The 26,085-nt window shown below is 37.6% G+C and overlaps 1 protein-coding gene across 2 annotated transcripts in view; it reads right to left on the bottom strand.

The window, feature by feature from the left end:
- Positions 1 to 3,413: 3,413 nt before the first annotated feature.
- The window catches only part of PLA2R1 (phospholipase A2 receptor 1), a gene marked incomplete at its 5' end in the record, with an annotated part of 38,390 nt that continues 15,718 nt past the window's right edge, over positions 3,414 to 26,085 (bottom strand). For both annotated transcript variants that reach the window (XM_083864834.1, XM_083864835.1), the window contains 20 exons: positions 3,414 to 6,280; positions 6,493 to 6,522; positions 7,133 to 7,309; positions 7,751 to 7,867; positions 8,311 to 8,451; positions 9,361 to 9,529; positions 10,055 to 10,293; positions 13,858 to 13,993; positions 14,470 to 14,600; positions 14,804 to 14,921; positions 15,738 to 15,880; positions 17,159 to 17,262; positions 17,585 to 17,649; positions 20,457 to 20,614; positions 21,107 to 21,142; positions 21,547 to 21,679; positions 22,049 to 22,133; positions 22,603 to 22,748; positions 23,029 to 23,231; positions 24,228 to 24,397. In XM_083864834.1, coding sequence (XP_083720960.1) covers positions 6,063 to 6,280; positions 6,493 to 6,522; positions 7,133 to 7,309; positions 7,751 to 7,867; positions 8,311 to 8,451; positions 9,361 to 9,529; positions 10,055 to 10,293; positions 13,858 to 13,993; positions 14,470 to 14,600; positions 14,804 to 14,921; positions 15,738 to 15,880; positions 17,159 to 17,262; positions 17,585 to 17,649; positions 20,457 to 20,614; positions 21,107 to 21,142; positions 21,547 to 21,679; positions 22,049 to 22,133; positions 22,603 to 22,748; positions 23,029 to 23,231; positions 24,228 to 24,397 — 2,719 coding nt within the window. In that variant the 3' untranslated portion in view covers positions 3,414 to 6,062. The remainder of the gene's footprint in view (positions 6,281 to 6,492; positions 6,523 to 7,132; positions 7,310 to 7,750; positions 7,868 to 8,310; positions 8,452 to 9,360; positions 9,530 to 10,054; positions 10,294 to 13,857; positions 13,994 to 14,469; positions 14,601 to 14,803; positions 14,922 to 15,737; positions 15,881 to 17,158; positions 17,263 to 17,584; positions 17,650 to 20,456; positions 20,615 to 21,106; positions 21,143 to 21,546; positions 21,680 to 22,048; positions 22,134 to 22,602; positions 22,749 to 23,028; positions 23,232 to 24,227; positions 24,398 to 26,085) is intronic.

Genomic DNA, 26,085 nt, shown 5'->3' with positions numbered 1-26,085 from the left:
TGCTTTGTACTACAGCAGAGCAAGTGGTTGAACAACCTGTAAGAACAGCTGAGACCCACCCAACTTCAACTTTATATTCTTTCAATCAGTCAAAAATTAAACAAATTTACATATAAATAGCAATAATGAAAAACCATATTCTCAACCCAGACTAGATTCTGGAAGGTTAGGGGCAGTAGATGGCCAAGGATAAGATGAAATAATGAGCTCACATTGGCTTTCTTCCTTCTTCCATAACTTAACTACACACAGATGCCCTGACACGTGGTGTTTATTTTCCAGAGGTGCCATGCCAGTGAGACAGGCACTCCAGGAGCCTGCAGGAATAAAAGCTACATCAGCTGTGTTCCTGAGTTTGGTAAGAGGGGAATAGCCACTCTGTCATTTATGAAACAAGTATTTTAAAGGGTAAAGTAGCCACTGTTTCTGTAGGTTTTCTAAATAACTGTTCTTTTCAGATAGAAAGCTCACAGAGCTGTTCTGGTGCATTTCCACATATAACTGAATGGTAGCTCATGTCTCTTATAGTCATGATGTATCCCATCTATATAATTCCATCTTTAAGATTTGCTTTTGAAACAATAGTTAAAGTAATTCAATTTGTCCCTCAACATAATTTTCATCCCACAAGACTAACAGGGCATGATATGCAGCAGCAGAAATTTTACCTTCTTACCTTTTCAGAAAGAATCCTTCTGGTATTCTTGAATATTAAATACCAGAAATATCATGCCTAGGTCATGTAAGCCTTTAGATAGTTGTCAGATTTCAGGTACATAACAGGTAAGCCTTCTAGCATGAAGAGTAATTTACCAAAAGAAACTAATATAGATGATTCAGATTTGGATTGGGACCATAATAAATGAAGCCTTGCGTGACTTAGAATATTCTTTTACTTTATATTAGAAGTCTGTGTACTCCAGCTCTTTGGCAATGTCCAATGTTAGGGATTCTGCTTGCATACTTCAATGAACCTGGGAGCATCAAGCTCTGAGATGGTATCACAAATCAAATGTCAGTGAAGCAACACAGCCCAAAGCTGCTGATGAGGTGGAGTCTGTCTGTTCTCAGCTCTCTGGGGACTTTCCAGGGGCTTCTCATCTACAATGCACACAAGGTTTATGGCAGAAAAAAGTGGCAAAGCAGATTTAATCAGGTTAGGGCTCAGATCAAAGGCCTGAGATCACACTTTAGAACAAATGACCTGAATAAATAGCTGCAGAAGAGGAACGTATTTGATGGGATAATTTTCAGTGTTTGGTGAAAAAAAAGAAAAGGATTTTTTTGCACAAAATGAATGGAAACTTTTAATTTCTAAAGATAAGCATCCATCTATAAAAATCTGAAAAGATAAAGGAATGCTATTGTTGTCCCATGTTTTCCGAGACATGGACCCAACTATTACATTCTCCTGTTCCACACGTGGTGTTGGATGGCCTTCACACACCCCGTGACAACCACCACTGCTGCTGGCCATCCACCCCTGTACATAGCAAGCTGTTAGATTTGTGCCTTTCTGTGCATGGTTCAGAAAGACAGGCTTCTCTATTTTCCTTTTCCTAGCACGCAGAGGAGTGCACCCTAACCCTAACCCCACTCTGCAGTTCAGGATTTATTTTACATCTACAAGTTTAGCTGTTGTGCTCACTAAAAGAAAATGTTTTCCAGCATTTTTTTTCTGAGAACCACAGTAGAAATTTTGTCTTTAGGCTGAGGCTAAGAAAAAAGGAGGATAAAGTAGCAGAATTATTTTTGCTGTTTCCTAGCTCTGCACTTTTGGAAACAATTGCAGTTGAGAATCACTTTCATAGCTATAAATTACCATGGTGTTACTCATTAAGTACTGGAGGTGGGTCTAGTACACTTCCTTAGACAAATACAGTTGCTTCATCACAGAAGGACTGGGACAGTCTTGGAAGAGCTGCAGTGTAAGGAAATAAGATTATAAGAACTAAGACTTTGAAGTGAGGCTTTATTACAAAATTATCCTCAGTGGCCAGTTTTTATGGTTACATTTCTAATATCTAAATGCAAATCATAGTCATCCTGAATAAAGAGAATGGATATAGAAAGGGATCAAAAACTCTTATTCTTTGGGCAACTTAGAGAATAAATTGGAAGAAGGAGAAAATAAATCTACTTTCAACAGTGCAGTGGAATGATTACTTATGCAGTCATTTCTATGTCTTAATTTTTCATTTCCCCTGAAAAGTAGTAAGCAAATGCCTGTACTGATACAGTCAAGAAATAAAATATTAAAATAAATCAAGAGAGATACATGGCTGAAGCATTTTCAGTGAGTTGCCTTTCCATGAAAGGCACCAGAATGAAAATATACCACAAAGATATTTTACTTATTACTTGGGAACCCGAGTGGATTTTCACTTAACACACCATAGAAATGAAAAGCCCACACACCAATGTAAGGACTTGGATTATCCCTTTCTGAACACTTCAATGCATCCCATTAAAGTAGTTGAGAAGGAGCACTGAGACTTGGAAAGCTGTCTGAATACAGTTTTGTAACGCTGTGGCCAGGGTTCAGGACCCACACGGTTATTTGCTGTCCTGTGACTTGAGAGTTTTCCTGCTTGCTTAACTAAACTCCAAAAGGATCCAGAGCAGATCCCTGTGATACTTTCTCTTGCACAGCTCTTTTTGTCAACTCTGTGTACCACTACCATCTACTGGCCAAACCGAGACTGACTGTGTTCCAAGCACCACGATCCACCTTAATTCATTCCATCTCAGAACAGCAAGGACCTGCGGGTTTGCTCCTGATGGTTATTCACACATCCGCATCGGGGCTGCACCAGATTGTAGGATATCACTGCTGGCCTGCAGGGGTTTAAAACCAACATTCCACCGGTTGCCAAAGGACATATTATAATACTATTATAACTCAAGTAGAGGCCTCTATATTTTTGTGGATTTGTTTTTTGGTGGATTTTTTGTTGTTTTTTGTTTTTTAGCTGAGGATTTAGAGCCCAGTTGCTGAATGTGCACAATTTAGCTTTCAACCAAGTAAATGCTCTGGAGGAAGTGTATGCCATGGTTTTCACTACAGTGGGTTTATTATTACAAGAGACTGAGGATGCCTGTTACTACACTGAGGGAGAGGTAACATGAGAAAAAAAAGCAGGGGGTTAAACTAAATGGGAATCTGTGCAACACATCTTGCACACATGTTCTGGGGCATCTTCATCCATGCCCCGGGAAACACTCAGACCACCCTGTGTGTGGAGATCATGTGCAGTGCCCAGGTCTAGTCCAGTCACAGCCTGAAAGGAGGCTGGAGCCAGCTGTCCTCACACAGGATGAGCCAGTACAAAGCCTGGGCACGGCTCTTATGAGACACTAAAGCTTCTCCTCTTAGTAAAGCTGAGGAAAGATTCAAGAAAAACTACAGCATGGACAACTATTAGTCATGCTTTAATTTTCCAGTTCAAATAATACAGTGACTCCCACTACCAATATCATCAAGGTCAGCAATAAAAGCACAGTCACCACATACTCTGATCGGGGACAGTATAGGAGACCTCTGATTAAGGGAAAACAACTGAAAGCCATTGATAACAAAATCCAGAAGGAAGACTAGAAATCAATCATTGATTACATTCTTGAGTGAATAATATTTGCAGTTATAAAAAGTGAAATGATGAAAGATTTGAAAATAAATATCTAAGGGTCTGTTCCTTCAAAACCATTTCAAAGTTGGAAGAAAACATTGCTTGAACTTTTTTTTTCTTTAATACAAGCTCATCTACATCAATGTTAATCAAAAAATCACTATTCTGAGGTTAGGTTTATTGATTATGCCATTACCCTTCAGATATATTTCAAGGAATAAAACATACTTCAAGGGAAATTGATAAAACATCTATGTCAAGTTTTGTGAAAAAATACTTCATTGACCACATCAAAATCTGACCAGTCTTTATAACTATCAACAGCATTGCAGCCCAATAAATACATGTCCTCAGAGATGACACAGCTTACTCTTGCAAACAAAAACCACCCTGCAAGCCACTCTGCTTGCTGTACTGTAAAAAGGCAGCATTTACACGGTTCTCAGTGAATGTGATGAAGGGGGTTTGTTGGTTTAAGTTCCTCCAGCTGTATTTTGAAAAGATAAAATAGTAATGGGGAAAGAAGAGGTCATAAGCTTTTTTTTCTTTTCTTTGGTGAAGAAAAAGCTATCACAGTTAATACGTATAAACAACAGATTACCTGGCAATTGTACTCAAAAGTTGCAGTCGGCAAATTCTAATAGTGGACTGCAAATAAAATCAGTCCAATAGAAAAATCTAGAGGACTAAACCAAAACTTTTAAAATATTGCTGAAGACTAATGTACAAGACAGGATGTACACAGAAAAGCTATTTATATTTTATATGATAAAAAAAATTCAGACTAAGAACTTGTGATAGCTACAACCTTAGAAGTAATCAAAAGAGTAAACCCGTTCTGTAAACCAGCACAGAAATATTCTGTGTATGAAATAAGTTTTAAAAATAGCCCTACACATAATTATGGCATGAGCAGGCAATTTTTGGCCCTGTGGAATCTAACTAAAAGGCAGTCATACATTCCTGAGATGTGCACAAATATTGTATAAAAACATTTTAGTTGGCCTTAGCTGCTTGCTTAAGCCTGAAGAACATACCTCCATCCCAGGGCTCTTGCAAAATTCTTAGAATGAGTCACCTTAAAACAAGGAAACTGAGAAACAGAAAACAAATGCAGCCCTTTGCAACAGCTTTTAGAGATGGTGGAAATTACACTAAATCAATCCATTGTGAAGTAACCACTGCTAAACATTTGTTTTTCCACGCTGCAATAAAAATAAAAAATAAAATCCCTGAGAAGCTCCCAGGTGTTTTCAGAGAGGTGGGTGGAGGACTGGTTGTGGTGGTGGGAATCCCAGGGAGAATAAACATTTCTGTCCTGGACTGCTGCAACTGAGACAGCACAGAGACCTGAGCTGGCTCCTTCACAACCATCAGCCTGCAGAGCAACAGGTCAGCAAAATTAATATTCTTTCTTAGCACCTTGGTAAGAACACTGAAAGGGAAAGTGTCTGTTACATGGGGTTAGAGGACCAGCACCCTTTGGGAACAGCAATGATGCTCCCCCACATGTCACCCACATGTCTGCTTTGGAGAGCAGAGTGTCCCTGAATACCCCTCACAGGAACACTGTAGGTGAACAGTAATGCCATTTGTTCCATACCCTCAGAAAGATTTATAACAGGGTTTTTTTCTTCAAACAGATACTGCCTGAAAATGCTTTTAATGAGGGATGATGGGATTCCATGTTTGGAATAATTTAGGTGAGAGATGACATAGCTAAATCTTTAATAGGATGCTGGATGTATCTCTAATAAGTTCTGGATGACAAAGCTCATATGCCATTATATCTCCAGACAAATTTATTTTATAATGTGAATTAGGAATCACAGGCCAAACTACCAAAACTCTGGCAGTCTCAAGTCAAGAGTGACTTCATCTCCCTGTAAGCTTGGAAATCAATGTGGCAAGAATCTATTGTCTGGAAAACCACCATTCATTTTGCTGAAAAATAACTGTTCATTTTGGCAGGAAAAAAAGTGTCATCCCCATAATCCTTGGAATATATTTCAGAGTTCCTAAATTCAAGGCAAAATTTTAATGCCAGCTCATAAGCAGGTTCTGCATAGTATAAAAACAAAACAGAAAGGCTCAAATATTCCCAAAGGAAAAAGTTGCATGAAAATGTCCACTGCTCTGGGACCTCAAACATGACTTCACCGAGCGCTTGGAGGTTTATGGTCTGTGAGTATTTTTAATTCCTGGCTTGTCCCAGAGGAAAAAAAAATTCTCCATGGCTCTGCCTTGCATCCTCACCTCATCCTGCCACAAAGCAAAAGCTCTCCAGGGTAGGGAGCTCCTCCAGCACTGATACTGATGGCCATGAGGGTTTCGCAGGATATGGGCACTCCAAGGGACTCCCGAGAATGAGAAAACCACTGCAGGTTGTGAAGTTTCACACAGAAGACTAGACCACTTGCTACTTCTGATCAATTAATTGTTCTCACTTCTCTCAAAGTCAGAAATGAGGATGCTTTCTTCCAGAGCAGGACTATCAGCATTAATCTGTGGCAAATAGGCATTTCTGACCCACAGTATCCTGCGGAAGAGCTGATTATTCTCTTTGTGCAGGCACCACAGGAAAAGGGAAATGGCAGCCAACATCACCAATGTCACAAGAACAGCCAGAGCTACAAGCCCACTGTATGATGCTGAAAGGGAAGAACAGAAATTGTTATTAAGCAAATATAGCTACAATTATAAGTAATTTGAAATATAAACATATAGCTCTTTTTAGGAAAACATTACTACTCCTTAAATGTCACACATTTCAAATTACAGGTTCAACAGTGAAAAATATTATTTCACAAAATATCAGCTCAAAGTGTGTATTATTCCTTATAAAAAAAAGTACAGAGTTTACCTTTTTCAGAGGATTCTGTTGTATCAATATCTGAAATGAAATCCAGAACAGTCACAAAATGACCCACAGAAGTTATTAAGTATATTCACTTTAAAATGGGTACTGAAAAGACAATCTACCTAAAACCAACAAGAATAGGCTATTCTTTGTTTAATTTGACTCATGTCAATGTTACTCTAACTGGCCAAGTTAAACATAATCTAGTATGTTATTTAAAATCTCTTTAATTTGGTGGAATATATTAACTGGCATTCATGCAAGGATGAGCACGAAAAGTGGGCACTTACCCACTTTTTAAAGTACAAATGCATGAACAGAACCGTGCAGAGGCAGACCAGTCTGGTTAGTGGGTCCAGCAGTGATTTTGTGTGGGATCACACCTGCCCTGTGACCTCCCCTGGTGGGGGCTGTGGAGGTCACTCTGATGCCACAGGAAGGCCCCTGCAGTTGGCAGTGGCTGCCCAGGTTCCCCAAACAGAGGCCACCCCAGCTGGCCGGGGCTTTTAGAGGTATTTTTTTTCCCCAATGTCAAGGGACAGGATTATTTAAATGAAAACTGACACCAAGTAAGCAAGCAACAAGAAAGAAGTATAACAATGATTATAAGGACGGAATTGCCTTCTTTTATGGCAGCACATACCTGCATCCATTTTACATACAAAACCCCTCTTTTCTCTGCATGGAGATAATTGCCAGACTCCATCTGTGGTCCTCAAGCTGATGCAGAAATTCCCTTTGAGATTATCAAATTCGGGCTCCCTGATGCCCCAGTTAGAATAATTTAAAGGAGAACCATCAGACCAGGAGACTGTCTCATCTATGGGCAGAAGTTGAAAATTATTGCAAAGCAGAATAATATTTTGAGAAATATTTCTCTTTCACTTAGATTTAGCCTTCCATGAAAAATACAGTACTAGAGAATACAAAACTACAGAATGTCTGTTTGGCCACTGTATTACTTTCTTTTCTTGAAGCATTTAAAAACATCCTATGTAGTTAACATAGAAGACAGTCTGTAATGTATCTAAGAAGGAAAAAAAGCATTTACATGCACATATGCCTACTGAGTAATCAGAATACTGGTAACCATTGCAGAAAGTCTCACTGGTTTTACTACATCATAAACAGGCACAAATCAGTGAACAAAATCTCAAAAGACAAAAGTGTTTTGAAAAGTGGTAATTGGAAATGTTTTTTGGAAAACAAACAAAACCCAAAGCAGATTCTTACATGCAGTTCTATTCTTCCCCAAACTTACTGTCTGTAACAAGCAGAATGTTCAACCAAACCATTTGTACAGAATAACCAAAACTGTGTAATTCTTCCAAAATGAAAGCATTTTCATCTTCATCTTGAATTGTCAGAAGATTTGATCCTTCAAATTAATCACAGAACAAATTTTCAATTTGAAATGTAACATTGTATTTAAAAACATTAAAATGTAACGTATTTCAAAAAGTTAACATTATGAGTCTTAATTGAAGAGCTTAAAAAGTCTAGTTATACATTATAAGTTCTTAAAGTTGCAATTAATGGGAAAATGCTCAAGCAAATACAAAACTCTTCTCACATGACTTTAAAAAAAAATTGAAGGGAAAAATATTCATGTTACGTTTTACTGGAGAAACCAGTATTTTCACATGGAAAGAAACCTTTTTTTTGACGCATGCTGCCTCCAATTTCATAGTTGGCTTATGAGTTCCACTACTGTTATTTTGAAACAGAGAAAACATATGCCATGATTTCAGTCATCTCAGAAAATAAATACTGGTTTAAAATATCACAATGACATTTGGTAGCTACAAAATAATCACTTACCTTGATTTTTGCAGACCTCATAAGCTGTATCAAAACTCATGCCCTGAAGAACTGTGGAAAAGCTGTAGCAACTGTTTTTGAATTTGATCCAGGGTACGGTTTTTTCTGAACATAAGCCTTTATAGGCATTGAGTTTCTTTTCTGTGATAGAAGTAACAGCACAGCTTTATTGGCACAACAAAATACACATTAATATAACATACCACACACTGTTTTGGAGTAATGCTAATAAGCATGTTATTGTGTTATGCCTCTATCTTCTCAAAATGAAAATCTAGCAGTTGCATATATTAGTATTAAATGAGTACAGCTGGTTTTATTTCTGATCAAAAATCTTGCTGGATTACAACAGCAGGATCAGGACAATCTAACTGATAGTGATGGGCAGAGGAGGTCATGAGCTAATCAGAAGGCCCAGGTGATCAACACCACTGAATGGGAACTATTTGAAGAAGTGGATGCTGCCACAAGACCCTGCAGTCTGGCACTGAATGAAGTTCCAGACCTGAATTCTGGATTTAACTGAAGCCCAGGTGACTGACAGAACATTGCAGGAAACAAAATATATTTTAGGATACAGAAAAATATTCTTAGCTTTATGAGAAAAAATTGCACAATCTTTGATGTGTTGATCAGTGAAGACAAGATTAATTTTTCACTTTGCTCTAAATGCTTTCCTTCTCCCATCCCACAGTTAATTTCAGCAAGCTGGATTTATTTCCCTTCAAGCTAGGTCATTAGCAATCCTCATTTTTCACAGATGTGAAGTGCTCACTGAGGAGACAGAGTAAGTAATTTTCCTGTTTCTTTTCTATTATAAAAGTTCTTTTTCCATTCTCCTACAGATCAGACCTGATGGCCAATATTTTATTGGAAAAAAAATGGTTTCACGAACAAGAAATAAAGAGAAGAATACTTCAGTTTTAAGTAACAATCAGCCTTGCTTACCATTGCTTAACCTCTAACCAATTAACCTCCTTTCACATATTTCCACTGTCAGTACACACATTTGTAGATGCAAAGATTTAATATAAACCTTGACTGACTTACTCGGTGGCACATGGCAAACTGCTCCTTGCAGAGATTGTTCACAATTCGCACTTTTCCAGTGCCCTGAAGTATCAATGTAAACACAGCTGCCAAAGGCCTGGGACTCGTCGTCTTCCCAGAAGGTGAACATAGACCTGGTCCCATCTGACCATTCAAAGTTAAGCCCGTTCTGCCAAAACAAATTTCAGATTATCTTTCTGATACACTTTAGCACCACGCCAGTCAATCTTCTTTTGGTGGCATCCTCCCCAGGAATTACAGAATGTCTTAATTTTCCACAGGCCCAGCAAGGACCAACAAAAGGCAGAGCCAAGGATCCTCCCAACTCACTTTTGGGAGACTAAAAACTACATCTAGTTTTCTGTTTTCAGCAAGCAGTTATTTGTGCCATTGGGCTACTACGAATGAAACAACAAAATTTCACTGCCAACATTACAAGAGATTTTTTTCCCTCCACATTTTTAAGTTTTCTATGGCTTTTTAGTTTTCAGTAGTCATTGAACCAAACTGCCTCTCACTGGACTTACACAATTATGTTAAAAGAAAAAAAAGGGGGAAAAAAGAAAGTTTAGTGCTCAAATTTTCCAGGGTTTCATCTCCATTTGCAAACTTTCTGTGACGAATCAATGACACAGCTCAGTGGCTTGTTACTGGAAAATCTCCTTTGCATTCCCAGGCAGAGTCTCCTACGTACGTTGGCAGTGAAGAGGCCGATCCAGTGGCTGTATCCCAGGCGATGGATGATGACGGTGAGGAAAGCCTGGTGGTACTGGTCTGTAATGCTCACCAGCTCTGCACCGTGTGCCATGCAGGCTTGTAAAGCTGAAGACCACGTGAAATTCCCACTTATTAGCTTATACATTCTGTTCCCATATTCTAAAGTATCTGGCACGGGATATGTGTCAGATGGATTGATAAGATGTCTGGATGCATCTGTTATAAACAGAAATAAAAAACTTATTTTTAAAACAGAAGACTTGATCACAGCTGAGCAGCTCCTAATAAAATAAGAACTATCATTACAAACAAATTTAAAAATTGCAAACTCCTTGGTTTTAGGCAGGCACTGTGAAATTTAAAAAAGGGACAATGACTATAGAACAGTATCTGAAATTCTATCACAAAACTCATTACAGGAATGACTGAATTTAATGTATTAAAAAATACCCCAAACATGAATGAAGTTAGTTCCACTGATTGCACCTTTGGATGTCCGTAAGAAATCACCTGGGATCTGGGCATATCCCTCATGTCCAGTAGCAGTGTGTTGCAGAGTGTTTTTATCCCCAGATACCTTGCATGTAAATTAGATTACCTCTTGTTTGAGTTACTATTATTAATAATTTCCACAATCAGCTTACATGGTACAGCCTGGCCTCAAAAAAGTGATACAGCAATAGGATAACAAAGTGCATGCTTGGGTGCTTCTTGAGCTCATCTTTAATATCCATTGACCAATGTAGGAAGATCACAGTGTGGCATTTAAACAGAAATTCTCTCTGCATGGAGGCTTAAATATCTTTTTGATGATGAACTAACACAGCAACGTCCAAAACAATGAAAGGAAGAAGCAGGGTTTTTAGCTTTAAGACAGACAGAGAGCGAGTCTCCCATGATTAAAAAAAAAAAAAAAAAAAAAAAGAAGCAGAAAACAGAGACTACCTCACCCCAGCCCAGTCTGTGATCACTCACTCTCTTATAGAAGGGAAATGCCTCTGCTAATGTGTGTTAATGCTTCCAGTGTACTTCAAAAACTGCTACAGTTTTGATCCTGTTCGTCAGTTTGGATTAATTATTTCTCACTGTAAAGCTTGTGTGATTAAAAAATGAAGTGGTTGCTTTGCTGCAAGGTAGAATGTTTTTAGACTTGGTTCCCTTTATGACTAAGAGAGGAGGAGGAGTGATAACAAACAACTTAAAATGGTAAATTAATTTATTACTTGTCATTATAAACCATTTAAAATTAGAAATTTCTAAGCAAGAAAACGTTCTACTCTTGAGCTAACTGAAGTACCCACTTTTTTTCCAGCTTGCAGTGTGTGTCACTGCTTAAAAAAAGGTAGAAAATGCTGTAAATCACTGACACAATAAATCAAGCATCACTGAGAGATCAGAGCTCAGTTCAAATCCCCTGCTGCTTTCTTTCAGTTTAGTCTCCTTCAGAAAATAATTCAAAAAAGGGGAAATGGAATGCAGGCAGGATGGCAGAAGCAAAGCACTAGCTCGTCTTTCCAGGAACTGACACATCTGTTTGGACACTTGAGCAAATTTAGCAGTTCACTACTGCCAGCAAGAGGCTGTCTCACTGCTCCCTTACTTGCTTCTCTTCTCTTCCTGCTGCAAATTCTTTGGTCTGGTGTTGCCTAACCCTGCACAAAGCTGACATAGCCTGTAAAAAGTTGCAGAAAGTGACACTAATTAGACGAAAATAAAAAAGTAAAGCAGGAGGTGAAAAAAATATAGGCAAGTTTTCTGCTGAATTAGCAAACTGAACGGCCTGATGGTTTAGGATAGTGCCATGGGTGAGTCAGTATGGTCCATTTAACCCAGGAGCACTCTGCTGTGCATGGGGCACTGCCGAGCTGCATTAAAGCCAAGCCCACGGGCCACTCTCAGATTCACTTCCCTGCTGGGAAAGTCCTCAATTATAACAGATAGAATTTAAGTCTTGTGAATTCCTTCAGCTTTAAGCGACAGTGCTTAGTCTCCTATTAGATTGTGCAAATGGTCTTCTTAAAGACTGTTGGCCTGATAATGCTGATAACTAAGGTATGTCTTGACCAGCCCACATCACTGGGATTCATTCCAAAAAAAGAAACTTTTTTGGAGGGCTATGACCAAAAAAAGGATGATTAGAGGAATGGGATGTTCTCCAATTGGCCACCAGAGACCCTCAAAAGACCCCTACTCTAATGTAAATAAACTTCAAGAAGCGATTTGAATATGCAAAAGACTTCATGGGAACGTTTAGCATATATGTATGAGTTTGGAGAAATATAATGAATATGTATAAGTTTCACAGATTTCAACTAGTCTGTTGGCTGGCTGCAGGGCATGGAATAGGAGGAGATATTCCCTGCATGCCTGGCGCCGAAATAAAGTATTGCAGCTTTCTCATACTGAAATTACAGTGTTGGAGAGCTTTATTCCCGACTTTCAGTGACACAGCTGGGAAATGTGGGTAGGATCCTAAGCACCCACTGCAGCCCAAATCCTCGCCAGAATCCCAGCCACCACAAGGCTACTGCTTTCCTTCCTGCCTTTCCACACCTTCTCCACCTGCCTTCTCAAGTAGCAGAAGGGGTTAAAATACAAACCTTTGGGATGTAACTAAAACAAACCAGAAGGGAAGCACATTTATTTAGTTTCTCGGTACTGTGTACAGGACCACTCCAGCCCTTCCCGCAACTGCAGTTCCCAATAAATGATGTAAACTCCAGCTACGCTTTGCTTGAGCTACACGTAAGCACTGCCTAAAGCTTGTACTTGTTCTGCTTCCCAACTGGCCGTGCCTCCCTCCCAGGCAGCAGCAGGAGAGTGCTGTCTCTATTTTAGGGTTAAATTTAGGGGTGATAATATAATACAGAGCTGAGCCAATCAAAACCACCCCCGCAGTAAAGGCGGCTGCCAAGGAGACTCCTCACAGGCTCAGATCACAGTCCTCCCTTGGCTGCGAGGTCAATAATGCACTGCTGGCCCATTGGGGTCAATAACGCACTGCCGGCCCATTGGGGTCAATAATGCACTGCTGGCCCATTGGGGTCAATAACGCACTGCTGGCCCATTGGGGTCAATAATGCACTGCTGGCCCATTGGGGTCAATAATGCACTGCTGGCCCATTGGGGTGCACTGGCAGCACTGCCGGCAGAGTCCCCCGGGACGGGCTCCAGCGCTGCCCACCACCCCTGGACATGGCTTGAGGAAACACAGAGTACCGTGTTCCTCACAAACAGTTCACGCTTCTGCCTAGGGAACTTTACGGTACTTTACAATTAGAGAAGTGTGGTACTAGAAAAGAGAAGCCAAGCTCTATTCAAGAAGCCAGTCGGGTCCACGATGTTCAGAAAAATACATTTTCTACAGTCTCTTCTGATCTAACACCTAACACTGCAAGTTACAACTCCCCACCCTAAATCATATTTTCATCAAAATCACCCTCAGTTTAGCATTTCATAATTTCATGTGGCTACTCTGCAGCCTTGAGAGAAAATAGGAAATTTCACCTCTATTTCTAATTCAAAGATACACTACAGAATGTTCATAATTAGGAGGAAAACTTAATAACAGAATATTTTTAGCAATTACTTCTACATCCCAGCTACTCATTTATTAAATAGTGTAGAACTAGTCTGTCTAAACAGCAAACTGTCTTAGAAATCCTCTATGTTCCTTGTTTTAGAGACACTTATAAAAAGCCGCTTCTAGACAAAACCAAAGTAAAACAAATTCCATATAGCAAGAAAAGAGGACAGAAACAAACCAAGACAAAACCTTACCCCGAGTCTTTTGGCAGACAAACCCATAATTTTTCTGACAGTTTTCTAAGTACCATTTTCCAGTAAAATAAAAATTAGGGTTATTTGATACCAATGTACACAGTGGAAGTTGATCTTGATTGTTAAAATGCTGTCTCTGCAATCAACACAGAACATTATATTAATTTAAAAATACACCTTGTAAAATGCTGCATAGTTATTAAATCAAATTTAGGAGAATAAAATTTTCCTAAATAGGAGAATTATCTCAAAGTCTCTATAACATTTAGGTATGTTGTCAAAAAATGTATTAAAATAGGAAAATCATAATCTTGTTCCTAAAATTTGCCCAGATCAAGCATCCAATACTAACCACATAATTCCAAATTTGCTGCTTAAAACCAGCTGCAAGAGAAAGTGAGTAGAGTCATAAATTATGTAAATGTCTGTCTCGATGGTGCCTTGTTTGCTATTTCTAGTTGTGCCTACAAATCTATGCCCACAGCTCTTTGAAATTGCAAAAATTAAGAGCAGCCTAAATTGCTGTAACAACTTTGGCCCTGTCTTATGAAAGTCATGATTTTTATGGATAAAATCAACTCCTCATTGTCACGACCCCCTGAAAATACTCACATCCACTACTTCAACTGGTGACCAGTTGGAATACATTTGAGGGTTTTCATTCAACTGTTTTTCATAATCGTCACTCTGGAAACCTATCCAAACACTAGTTTTCCACCCATATAGATTCATTGTTATGAAAGCTGGAAAATGAAACAGAAACAAAATAAAATAAACCAGTAAGCATTTACGAATAGATGAAGTTTCTTGCAACACACTAGAGCATTGAAAAAAATCATTTCCAATCAAGGATGTTTCATAGTTACTGTATCCAAGATTAAACTTTACTACAGCATCCTAATGAAGATGATGTTTTATTTATTTAACAATATTTTCAGCACTTTACCTTGCTCCAGTTCATCTTCCAGGATAGCAAGTGACCCATCATAGTTACTGCAGAATTCTTGTGCAGAGTACCAGTTTCTCAGATGTTCTGGATCCTTTGGAATTTGTATTAAAAAGCACTGTTTCAAAAAACAAAATCAAACAAACTTGCTTTGTTTGCTTTCCTCCAATCATTTATCAATAACTAAGAGTGATCACGAAAACATTTGACATGCTGTTATTGAATGTTAAATATTTCACTGTTTTCTGTTCTGCCATGGACATCTCCATATGCTCAGTATTAGTTTTCAGCTGTGATCTGGATTACATTCAAATCAGTTGTTTCAAGGCAAACAATCAAGGTTAAATTTATCCTTGCAGTCACTGCAGTGAGCACTGGGATGAATTGAGCCACCTCCATTCATGTTACTATTAGGGAACTTAGGCATTTAAAAGAAGCCAGATGAAATAGTTACCTTCTGACCCTCATTTGCAAATAGACTTTGGCTTATAATTATCTTTAATGAAGCCCATTTAAAACAGCACGTTTCAGAGGACAGCAGCAATTAGGGATCCATTTAGTACATCAAGGGGTTAGAGACCTCTTTTGAGATCATAAAAGACACTTGGAATTATCATATGTGGAAAAGAGAGGATGGAGAAGGCTTTTTATGGCAAAGGCACAAAAAAAATTGCATAGCTTTTGCATATATGAGTATTTACTCCCTGAAACACTAAAGTAGTTTTTAACACCTTGTTAAGACAACTTCTTAAACTGTGGCCAGCTACTTAACAGCAATAAATCTTGGTGTCATCGTGTCAGTGGTTATAAACCTAAGGGCCCTGTGTTCAAAAAGCAAGAAAATCTTCAAATATTAAGTAATCCTTAACTATAATTTCTGTCCTACATATGGAATGCATTTTGAACAATGAAACAGCATGTAAAAAGGTTTTACTTTGAATCCAAAGTGCAACCAGCCTTTGGGACACACTTCTTGTTGGTTCGGGTCTTTTGGAATCTCTTTCTCTATCTTCTTTGGAATTTCACGTTTACAAATACAGGGAAGAGAAACAGTACAGTTTCCATCACCCCAGAGTCCTGAGCAAAAAGAAAAGTTCAATGTTGGTTTGAGAATTGGAAAGGGCTTTTTTCTTAGAATAGATATTATTTAGTGTTTGAGTAAAAAGATATTCCACATCAAATACATTTGGACATACTGAATTACAGTGGATTTGACAGTTCATGGGCACAGACTTTTATTTCCAGTTTAATTTTATCAAGTAAAACCAATTCCTCTACACTGGGTCACAGAGCATATGACTATATAATCATTTATTTAAAAAATAAATTATGAAAAGAAAAAGCTTTCCAGATAAAATAGTTTGACTTCCTTACATTGAAAATTTTTGGCAAGATCCAGATGATGATATAAAATGCTGACCTGCTTAGGAGGAAAACACACTTTTCAGGAAACTCAACAAATTTTTGGCCAGCTCCCACCTTTGGCCTGCTGAGGGAGGAGGGTGGGCATCTCTTCCTTTTATCTGATACTAAATATGGCAATGGCAATCTCAAGCATTTAAAAGTTATGAATCAAACCCCCAAGATTATGTGTGGGAAAAAAGAAGGTTTTACGTTTTTTTCAGTTTTGACTTTCAAGGCTGGGATTACAAGACTGCAGCTGAATTAATCTTTTTCAGCTCTTCTCACAAACATATAGCTGGCTATTTTTATTTTCTTTGGAACCCGACATGTTTACTTTATGATATGACTTGCAGAACATCAGAAACAGGCACTGTGAGATGATAGAAATCACTAAACCAGCAGCATTGTGACTTTTAATACCCTAGTAAAACATAGAACTTTGCCATGATTGAAATGCTAGAACCAAAATTAAGGCACCCAAAAATCCCTCAGCAGATTTGCTATGGGATCAAAAATAAGGTAGAAACCAGAGTATTTAAAGACATGTGCTGATAGAAAAACTGTTTATAGATGTAGGAAAAATTGTTCCTAAGTCCATGTGGGTCATTTGGTTATGAGAAAACTGTCTGTGAACACCAGCAATGCATTAACATTATTACTGTTCCATATAAAAGCCCAATTAAAACTGAGGTATTGATATCACTGAAATCTTTGTATTTTAACATTAGAGAGCTGTAACTATTAATACACTTTTAAAACCTACAACCTAGTCTCTGAGCATGTTAATGATATTTCACTATTCTTTCCTTACTCACAGAAGCAGTCATGCAAATTATAAACATGGAAAAGGACTTTTATATAGATTGCATTTCTCAAAAGCAATGGAAAAAAAACATAAACTCTTTGGCCAACAACATCAATTTCTGCAGCAAAAGGAAATATAAAAGAAACCTGTTTGTGATGAAACAAAGCCACATCTTTTCCCTGGTTTCTGCAGGTCTCTTTCCCTTCCTTCATCCCAGTTCTGGTATGTTACTGGTGATTCATCTCTCCAGCTGCACAGAAATACAAGGAATGAAGTTTCACTTACTTAAAATTACACCCTCCATTAAAGGGTTCAAAAGGAGATGCAAGGGAGAAAGCAAACAAACAACCACTGTGACCATGGTCAATATAAATGTCTTTTACAACCCTGTCAGAAGGAATACTACAATATGAGCTAAATTAAGAGCAATATTGTTCTGAATGACATTTACATGAGAATTGAAATTGTCTCTTGAATATCCCACTCAGTCACCAAACTGCTTTGGCCCATCATACTGGGACAGGGCATGCCAAGCACAACTCACAGGAGCTGTGGCGCAGACAAATTCTTACCGAAACTCTTCACTGAGGTTTTCTGCATGCAGCCCAATCCACCAGTGAACATCGCTATTCGATAGCTATAAAAAAAATGTTTTGCATGTGTTTAGATGTTGTTGCCCTTCTACCAATGCATTAACAAACTCCTAAAGTCAGATTGTGTATTCTAATTACATCCCCATTGGGTTCCAATGGGAAGAAGAGGGGCTAAATCCTGCCCGTGTTAATTCATGTAACTTCAGTGAGGTTATTCACTTGAGTAGAGCCTGATTTAGCTCTCATATTTCCACAAGATTGCTGATGTGTCCTCTGTAACCTAGGAGTTTACAGTTTTTAGGAATTTACAGCCTATCTGGTTTGAAAAGACTGTCGTCTTAGACCAGAATTTGTTTTTCCACAATTCCTAAAATTAAACAATAGCAAGTATTTCCTTTAAGCAGTAATATAGCTTTGATCCTTGATGTTTCCAAAATGCTTTCTAAGCATTTACTAACTTCATGTGGTTCATACCAGAGTTTTCTAGAGATGCTTTCCAGATTGATTGCTGTTCTCATGAAAGGATCTAGACCTTTGCTTCTAAAAGGCAAAACGTTATTGAAAAGCCATTGAAATAATTCCAACAGCCATGTGTTATTGCTCTGTTGAATTGATTCTAGCTTAAGCTATGAACTGGCTTCACTTCAGGGTTAGCTACTTAGTCATACTTTGGAAGCTTTTGGAAAAAGAAAAAATAAAAAGTTCTGAATATGCAGGACAGTAGAGAAGCCACCTTGTATCTGTAAAGCATTTCTTTTTTTGTCAGAAAGAACTGAAGTCCAGCCTGTGTTGCTTTTCCACACTATCCTTTGAGTTACAGTTAGGATTTCTTCAGCTCACATCTTATTTAGCAATATCAAATGAAGAAAACAGACATTTCTGACAAAAGACTCTGGAATGTTCTCTAGTTTGGTATTGCCTGGCCCCTGAGTTTAGCTTTTTAATCACAGCACTCAGCCTACAGTTTTCAAAGAAATAGTGAAAAATGTGATTCCAAATTCCATGGTGAGAAATTTTGACCACGTTTTCAAAGGACACATGCAAAGTCTATTTGGACTGCTGAGTATTATTTTAGTGATTGCCATACTTACTCCTACTTCCACAGGAAAATAGTTACAATTGCTCTGGGACAAACGTGGCTATGCTGAGAAAGCTCAGCCAAACCCAGCAGGCTTTAAAATAGCTGTGTCTGTTTTATTCTGAGACAAAACTTCTAGGAAGTTAAGCTGATTTCCAGCGTCAAGAGACTAAACTTTGCTTTTTCATCGCAGAATGCTCATAAACTTTTGAAATACCCACAAATTTTAATGATAAATCCACTTGAAAAAGATCTCAAGTGAGTAAACATGACTTCAGAGCTGCATCCTATTATCCATTGTGAATGATCTTAAGTTGGAAATATATATATATATATTTAAATTTATATAATTTTTAAAGTCATAAATATTCCAACTTAGGTAATGTAGTAATTATATCACATCACAGTCTCTGGTCGGTGTGGAAGAAGACAAGACAGCATAGCCAGTTCTGTTGCTGTTCATCATAACCTTTTTTCTGCCATGATATATGGTTTAAATCTATTTCATCATGCTTAAATATAAAATTACTTAAACAGAAGATAAAAGTTATACACAATTCCTTGGAAACTGAAAGATCCCATATTAGCACAACACAATCGTATTTATGCTTTCTGTTTAAAGTTAAAATCAGAAAAGGCCTGTACACAATAAGTGTGGGTCAAGAGCTCTTCTACCCAGAACTAGATTTTTAAAAATTACACTACAATATTCCTTTACATTACAGCTGTAGAATTATGTCCTCAGTAAGGCAGATAGATTATTTGCATTAAATTTTAAAATTTTCATTATTTTGCTTTTACTGAGAACTCCTAAAAGGAAACAGACTCAGTTTCTTGGGAATTCATCTGCTTGTGAAGCTATTTCTCACTTTCAAAGCTGTTTGTTACATCAGAAAGGTTCTAGAGAAATTTTGCTGCAAACCAGAGGAGGGAATTTAGAGGAAAATGTCTTTTTTTCCCCAATATAAAAATCCATAGTCACAAGGGGCTTTAATTCAGTAGACATCATACAAATCATACATTGGAACATTACCCAAGCTGGTGTACACAGAGGAAAAGGTAACCTATTTCCATGGCCATAAGCACCCTCCTCTATGGTTTATAGATATCTAGATATATTTAAGATGCAGAGAATTGGCAATCCTTACTCTTGGCCATCTGTCCTCAACAGTAATATTTCAAATGATCATGCTGAAGATTTAAACTATGGAGACCATTTCAAACATCTGCACTTGCTGCCCACATTATGCTGATACACCCTCTGAATCATCCCTCTGTGTTGCTACCTGATCACCAGCTGCCAAGTGACAAAATGGGAATGGAGCAGAACTGCACTTGGATCAGGAGACATCCCAGTGGCTGCAGAACCACTGTGGGAATGTGAGGAACGATGACAGCTCCCCTTGGCCAGAGAGGAAGAAACAGAGAAGGATGTACACCACACAGGAAACACACCTTTCTCTGCCCCCAGTTACTTTCCCAGTTTTGGGATAGGAAGCTGCCTTTTGCTCCTCTTGGATCTTTTGAGGCAGACTGATCAACCTGCTCAATAGTAGAGCTGATTTGGCAGATTTGAAATGTTACTGAGTTCTTAAGCTAAACAGGGCTTCAGGGAGAGAAATGGGAAATAAAGACAGCAAGAGCATTATTTCAAAAGTAAAATGTCTTTTGGATTCTACCTGGAATAAAAGGCAGACAGATTCTCTGAAAGATACAGCAGAAAACAGCCAGTTACCACCTGAGAGGTTTTTAAAAGGGGTACTTTTTTCTTACCTTCCTTATTTTATTTTGAATAAAGGTTTGTTCACCAGAAGAATTTATTATTGCCAATCCACCACGAAGCCAGCCACAGACAAACTTACAGGTTTCCCATTCTGCATGGCTGACATGGAAAAGATATTCTGCTCCTTGATAATATGACCAGGGCAGTTCTAGAAAGTGAGCAAAAGAGTCAGTGGTGTGCAGGGGTAAAAAACCCATTTCAAGTCTCCTCTCTTACCCCCATGGCCTGCCTGCAGCCACATGTCAGAGGGCAAATACGCCACTAGGAACAGCAGAACTAAATTTAATACATCAATTTGTGGTGACAAAAAATGGACTATGAGGGTTTTTTTTTTTCCTAATACTCTATCCCCTGAGACTGCAGTAATATCAAGAGGGTTGTCCAGGCTTAACAGCAGGGCTGTTTTAACGTGATGGGCAAGTTATCAAACTGTGCTTATTACTGGCAATATTCCTTACCCAACCAAAGCAGTTTCTGATGCTCTGGTGGCACATTTGATGTGTAACAAGAAGTTCCTACAGAGTTCCTTACTGTAAATTTTCAGCTTAGAATATTTTAGTTATTTTATTTTTAACAAAGGCTTAAATTGTATTTCCAAGTTATATTGTTTCAAAATGAAGAAAAAAAAATAAACTCATACCAGCTGTGTACCAAACTGGATTCATTGGTTTGACACCTGCCAAAAAAAAAAAACAACCACAAAACCAAAAATCATTAAGAATATTGCTATTCTCATTCAAGAATAAAAAAAAGGGTTAAATGTGGAATAAAATAAAATAATTGCCACACTCACTAAAAAACATTTACAGTAGTTTTTATGAATAACAACTCTGAATGAGTATTTCTAACTAACTGGTAATCTTGCTACACGTTTTTAAATCGACTGTTCGCGTTAGATCTGTTAACTGGACAACAAATGTAAGTGGAATAACCCATTTGGCTTTGCCATGATTTCATGCAGAAGACCAGTGAGAACTTCAGAGGTGGCTAAAAAAAAGACTTTGGGATATCTTTTTCCTTATCTCTACTGAATTGCAAATTACGTGTATAACAGGCAATGCACGTTAAATAACATTTCACCTTTTGGTATTTTGCATATCCATTCACGCTTTTCCTTGCAGTGTGCTGGAAAGACTGTTCTGTTTACTTTGAACACACCACAGTTTCTTGAGTCATCTTCAACATACTTGTCCTCCAAAAATGAAGATACAACCTGAAAACAGCACATTCATTCTCTTTCACTGACAACCCAAGATGAAGCATTTAAAAACCTCATCATGGAGAAAAATGAAGGATTTAGACATGCGTATACAACAAAAACATCTAAACAACAGCTAGAGGACCGCCTAAATTATGATGGTAAAATATAAATAATAGGGTCCATAGTTATGTTCTCCCAATATCCTGTCCAACTCACTCATGTCAGACTACTTCATAAAAACAAGCAAATAGCTATGAAACCTAACAACTTTTTGACATGATTAACAGCAGTTTCCCATGTCTAAGAGCCTTTGCCTTGGTTCAGTGTATGCTCAGATTTGACTTAAAAGGTTACTAAAATACAGAGTAAACAGATACTTACAGGTGTTCTGTCAGACCACTGCCACGTCCCTCCAGAAAGCGCATTTCTTTTATTAAATCCAATCCAGAACTGCCTCTCTTCTGTTCTAAAACAAAAACAAAGAAAATAACATTAGTCATGCATGTTTTCCTTAGCCATTTCAGAAATAATTTTTAATAGTACACATATTAATTTCTTCTTGAATTGAATATATAATTCCATAATACATTTCTTAATGTTTTAGTATCCTTGAAGTAGACTCTTGCTTTCCTACTAAAATGTTAGATTTTACAAGATGAAAACATTTAAAATAGGATTAAAATGGTTCAACCTCCATTTCAATGACGAATGTTAACCCACAAAAACACCACCTTGACAATAACATCTGCTCAACATTTACCACAAAGATCATCTTCAAAAAGAATCATATTGCAATGCTACTGATGTATTTCACCCATTTTTAAGTTCACGTTAGAGTACAGACTTCTTTGGACACTAATGAAAAGGATGGAATAATTTAAATTGCAGATTTTTATGATTAAGATAAATATTGTTGGTGTTAAACGTATATTTACCTATCAAAAATTGTATATAATAGATTGTTTAAAAATATCTCTTCGTAGATGTGGCTAAAACTAGCAAGATGTGCTCCAAAATCTTGACATAATGCTTCCGCTTCATCCCATGTTCTTCTCATCAGAACTTTTTCATTGTGAAATATCTGCAATAAAATAAACTTTGTCATAAATGTGATTGATTTTAGAGAGCAGTTTTTCCAGAAACCCATAAAAATCAAACATTAGTCAGTTTTTCCAAACTAAAGCCATGTATATTCCAAGCATAACTCTGATTCTTAGAATTTCATTCACTTTTAAATGAAGTGCAGGATGATAACAGGAAATTTTTGTTTGTTGAGTGAAAGCAATAATGCATTATCAAAAATATTTTAGGAACAGCAAATCTTTAAGCTGATGTAGAATCAAGGCAAGTATGACATGTACTTTGTAGCAGTTGAGCAGATTAGGTTCTGACTCCCATCCAAAATAGCAGGAACTCAAATATTTTTGAAAAGTAAGTTCAGGTTCTTCATAAGAATTGACTTTTTGCTTGCACAATGACATTGCTTTGAAGTTCTTACAGTTTTTCACCTCCCAATAACCAACAGGGTGCTGCCCTCGCATAGCCACACATCCTCCAGAATGACCTAGACATGAGAAAAAGTGTTGAATATTAGAATAAAATATCAGAATTTTGTGATTATTTAGGTCAAGTGGCTGTTTTATTGTCATGCGTTTTTGGATAAAACCTTAATGAAGTTACAAAACTGTCAGCAGCCAGTTTATAAGCCTGTCTTAGGGCTGACTTGAGCTTGTAAAATGAACCATAACAAATGGTTCTTCTCACAAAATGCAGGAGAAGAAATGCAACTAAAAACATTACTTTTGCAAAATGCAGTAGTAAAGCAATATATCTTGAGTCCAAATCAGAGAGCCATTATTGAAATGGAGTATCTTTATAATTATGTTGCTATTTTCAGGTATTGCTTAGTGGCTTATGTTTCAAAGGTTGAACAGCTATTTAATTTTTTCACTTTTTGTTTCCTTGGAATATTTGGAATTACTATAAAGCAAACTAGATCAAACTAAAGAGGAAGAAGAAGAAACCTCCATACAGTGCTGTTATTCACAGAAATGTATCTGGCAACCTCTGGCCTATTTTTCATATAAAATGCAAATCTCACAACTGTGACTCTTAATGAATTAAATTCATTACTTTTCTAGGACATTTTGCTGGGAGTCTCAGGAAAATGAGACTTCATAATGAGACTCAGGAAAATGAGACTTCCATTCATAAAGAAATGGATGGAAAACATCAAGTTTGGTTTTTGACGTTTTTAAAAAAATACAATGTATATAGCAAATGCATTATAGTTCATAAAGGAATGTATGAAAAGAAGAATTTCATGAGGAAAAAAGAATTTCAGGGATTAGCTGTGTCTGTAAGGAGGGCCCAACCATGGGCAACTTCAGGTTATGGAGCCAAGAGCAGATGTAGATTTACCTCTCTGCTCTGTTGGCCAGGCAGGGAGGAAAGGACTGGGACTCTTTAGTCCTTACTAAGCCAGTGGTGCCATGGAGAAGAAAGGACTCCACAGTTTCCATTTCCAAGCCAATGCTTTTTTTACCAGCATGCTACTCACGTGGCTGGTACTTGTTCCAGTTTGTGTAGCTTACGGAGTGATTCTTTCCTGCTGGACTTAGCCAAAAGTATTCTCCTGTGTTGTTAAGGTCTTGCAATCCTATCCAAAAATAAGTTCTCTCAGATTTTGCCATGCTGAGGATCATGCTGTTGATAAAAGCTTGTTCAAACCTTAATAAAATAACAAAGATAAAGTTTTTAGAATAAAATAGGTAAATTGGTATTTCAGTGAATAGCTCTCATGAAATAATTTCAGTTATCTCAGAAGAGAGAAATATAACAGAGGTACTTAATTTTCTTTATGGAATGCTGTGGAGGACTTGAGGCACAAGTCTGTAGAACAAGCCACAGTTTTTCCCTATTTTTTTCAGCACTTGGGCATATAAAAGAAACACTAGAATCTGATGTTATAACCTCAATGCTTGAATCACCAGATGGAAAGACAGAATTTATTAATGATGCACAAATAAAACCAAGAAAATCCTTGTATGAAGGAAAAAAAGTTAGAGGGGTCTGAAAAGGCTCCAGAAAAAAGAAAAGAAAAATCTCTGCACAGAAGTGTCCTACTGAAACAAGCAGACACACAAAGCAGCACTAACAAACCAGATCTGAAAGACTCAGAGCACCAGCTGAATTGACTACAAGAATAACTTTTTTCTTCTTTGAATTCTTCACTAAAGTTATGTGAGAGATATACACCATTTTGTAAGTTATAATTGGTGTGTGTAGTAATCCAATTTTCACTTAAATGCAATTAGTTCTGATATAATTGATATAGGATTATACAAAAATGTTTCAGTTTATGTGCACATTTACTCAGCTGACTATGAAAATTATACAGCAAATAAGTTTTCCACTTTGATGAAAGCTAATCTGACTTTCTGTTTTCACAAACTCTGAAAAGAATGGCTAAATATAAGGATGACATTAATGTAAAAAACTGAATGTATTTGTAACACTGTGACTGACTCAGAACTTGTACTTAATTTTCATTTCCTCTGCATATTCTCTTTTTATGTCTACTCTCCTTCCTATACAACTTACTATCTCATCAACATTTTAGGATCACTAACTGAAAAGGTTTTGCAGTTTTCACTCCAGAACAACAAACCTCAGCAGTAATTTAACAAAACCACTAAACTAACATGCTTTTGCTACTCCTTGCTACTGTTGCTAACTGGAACTGGGAACTAACATCATAATGAGTGATGGCTACACTGAAATGTGAAAAAAATAAAAACAAACTGAAAAAGACAAAAGACATGATTCTAGTGATGTGCAGCACACCCCCAGCTCCCTGCCACCTTCGAGCTACCAATAATCAGCTGCAAGAATTTGTCCTTTATGCCCCCTGAAAGGACCTTTGTCACACTGCAGCTCAGTGCTGCGTGCCCTGTGCACAATCCTGAAACCACACGGCAGGGCAAATTCCCATTGATGTAAATCCTTATGTAGGGCAGCCAGTGTTTTCTTAAAATACCTACCTACTAGTTATCTGATTGCTGGGGATTACTTCCCCTGGTCTAAAGAGAGCAGACATTTCCTCCTCATATTTTTGGGGTCCGGGGCTTTTTTTGGTTGTTTGAGGGTTTTTTTAACAATAAATACATAGCAGTTAAAATATTGTTGTGATTTATCTATTCGTATGTCAAACTTCAATGGAAAGCAAACATAAAGGCTAAATAACAAAGAGAGCAGAGAAAACCCAAGCATATGGACACCTACAGAGGAGAAAGCTCTTGCTAAATCTGGAATAGAGGCAAAATAAGAACAAGGAGTGGGAAAACAGCAACAAATGCTTTCAAACATTTGCTCTCTTACCCCATTTGCTGAGAAATCACATAAAATGAATACATAAA

Source organism: Zosterops lateralis (genome assembly GCF_965231275.1).
Source record: "Zosterops lateralis genome assembly, chromosome: 7".
Taxonomy (NCBI): domain Eukaryota; kingdom Metazoa; phylum Chordata; class Aves; order Passeriformes; family Zosteropidae; genus Zosterops; species Zosterops lateralis.
The sequence above is the reverse complement of the archived record's forward strand: the minus strand, read 5'-3'. Positions and strand labels throughout refer to the sequence as shown.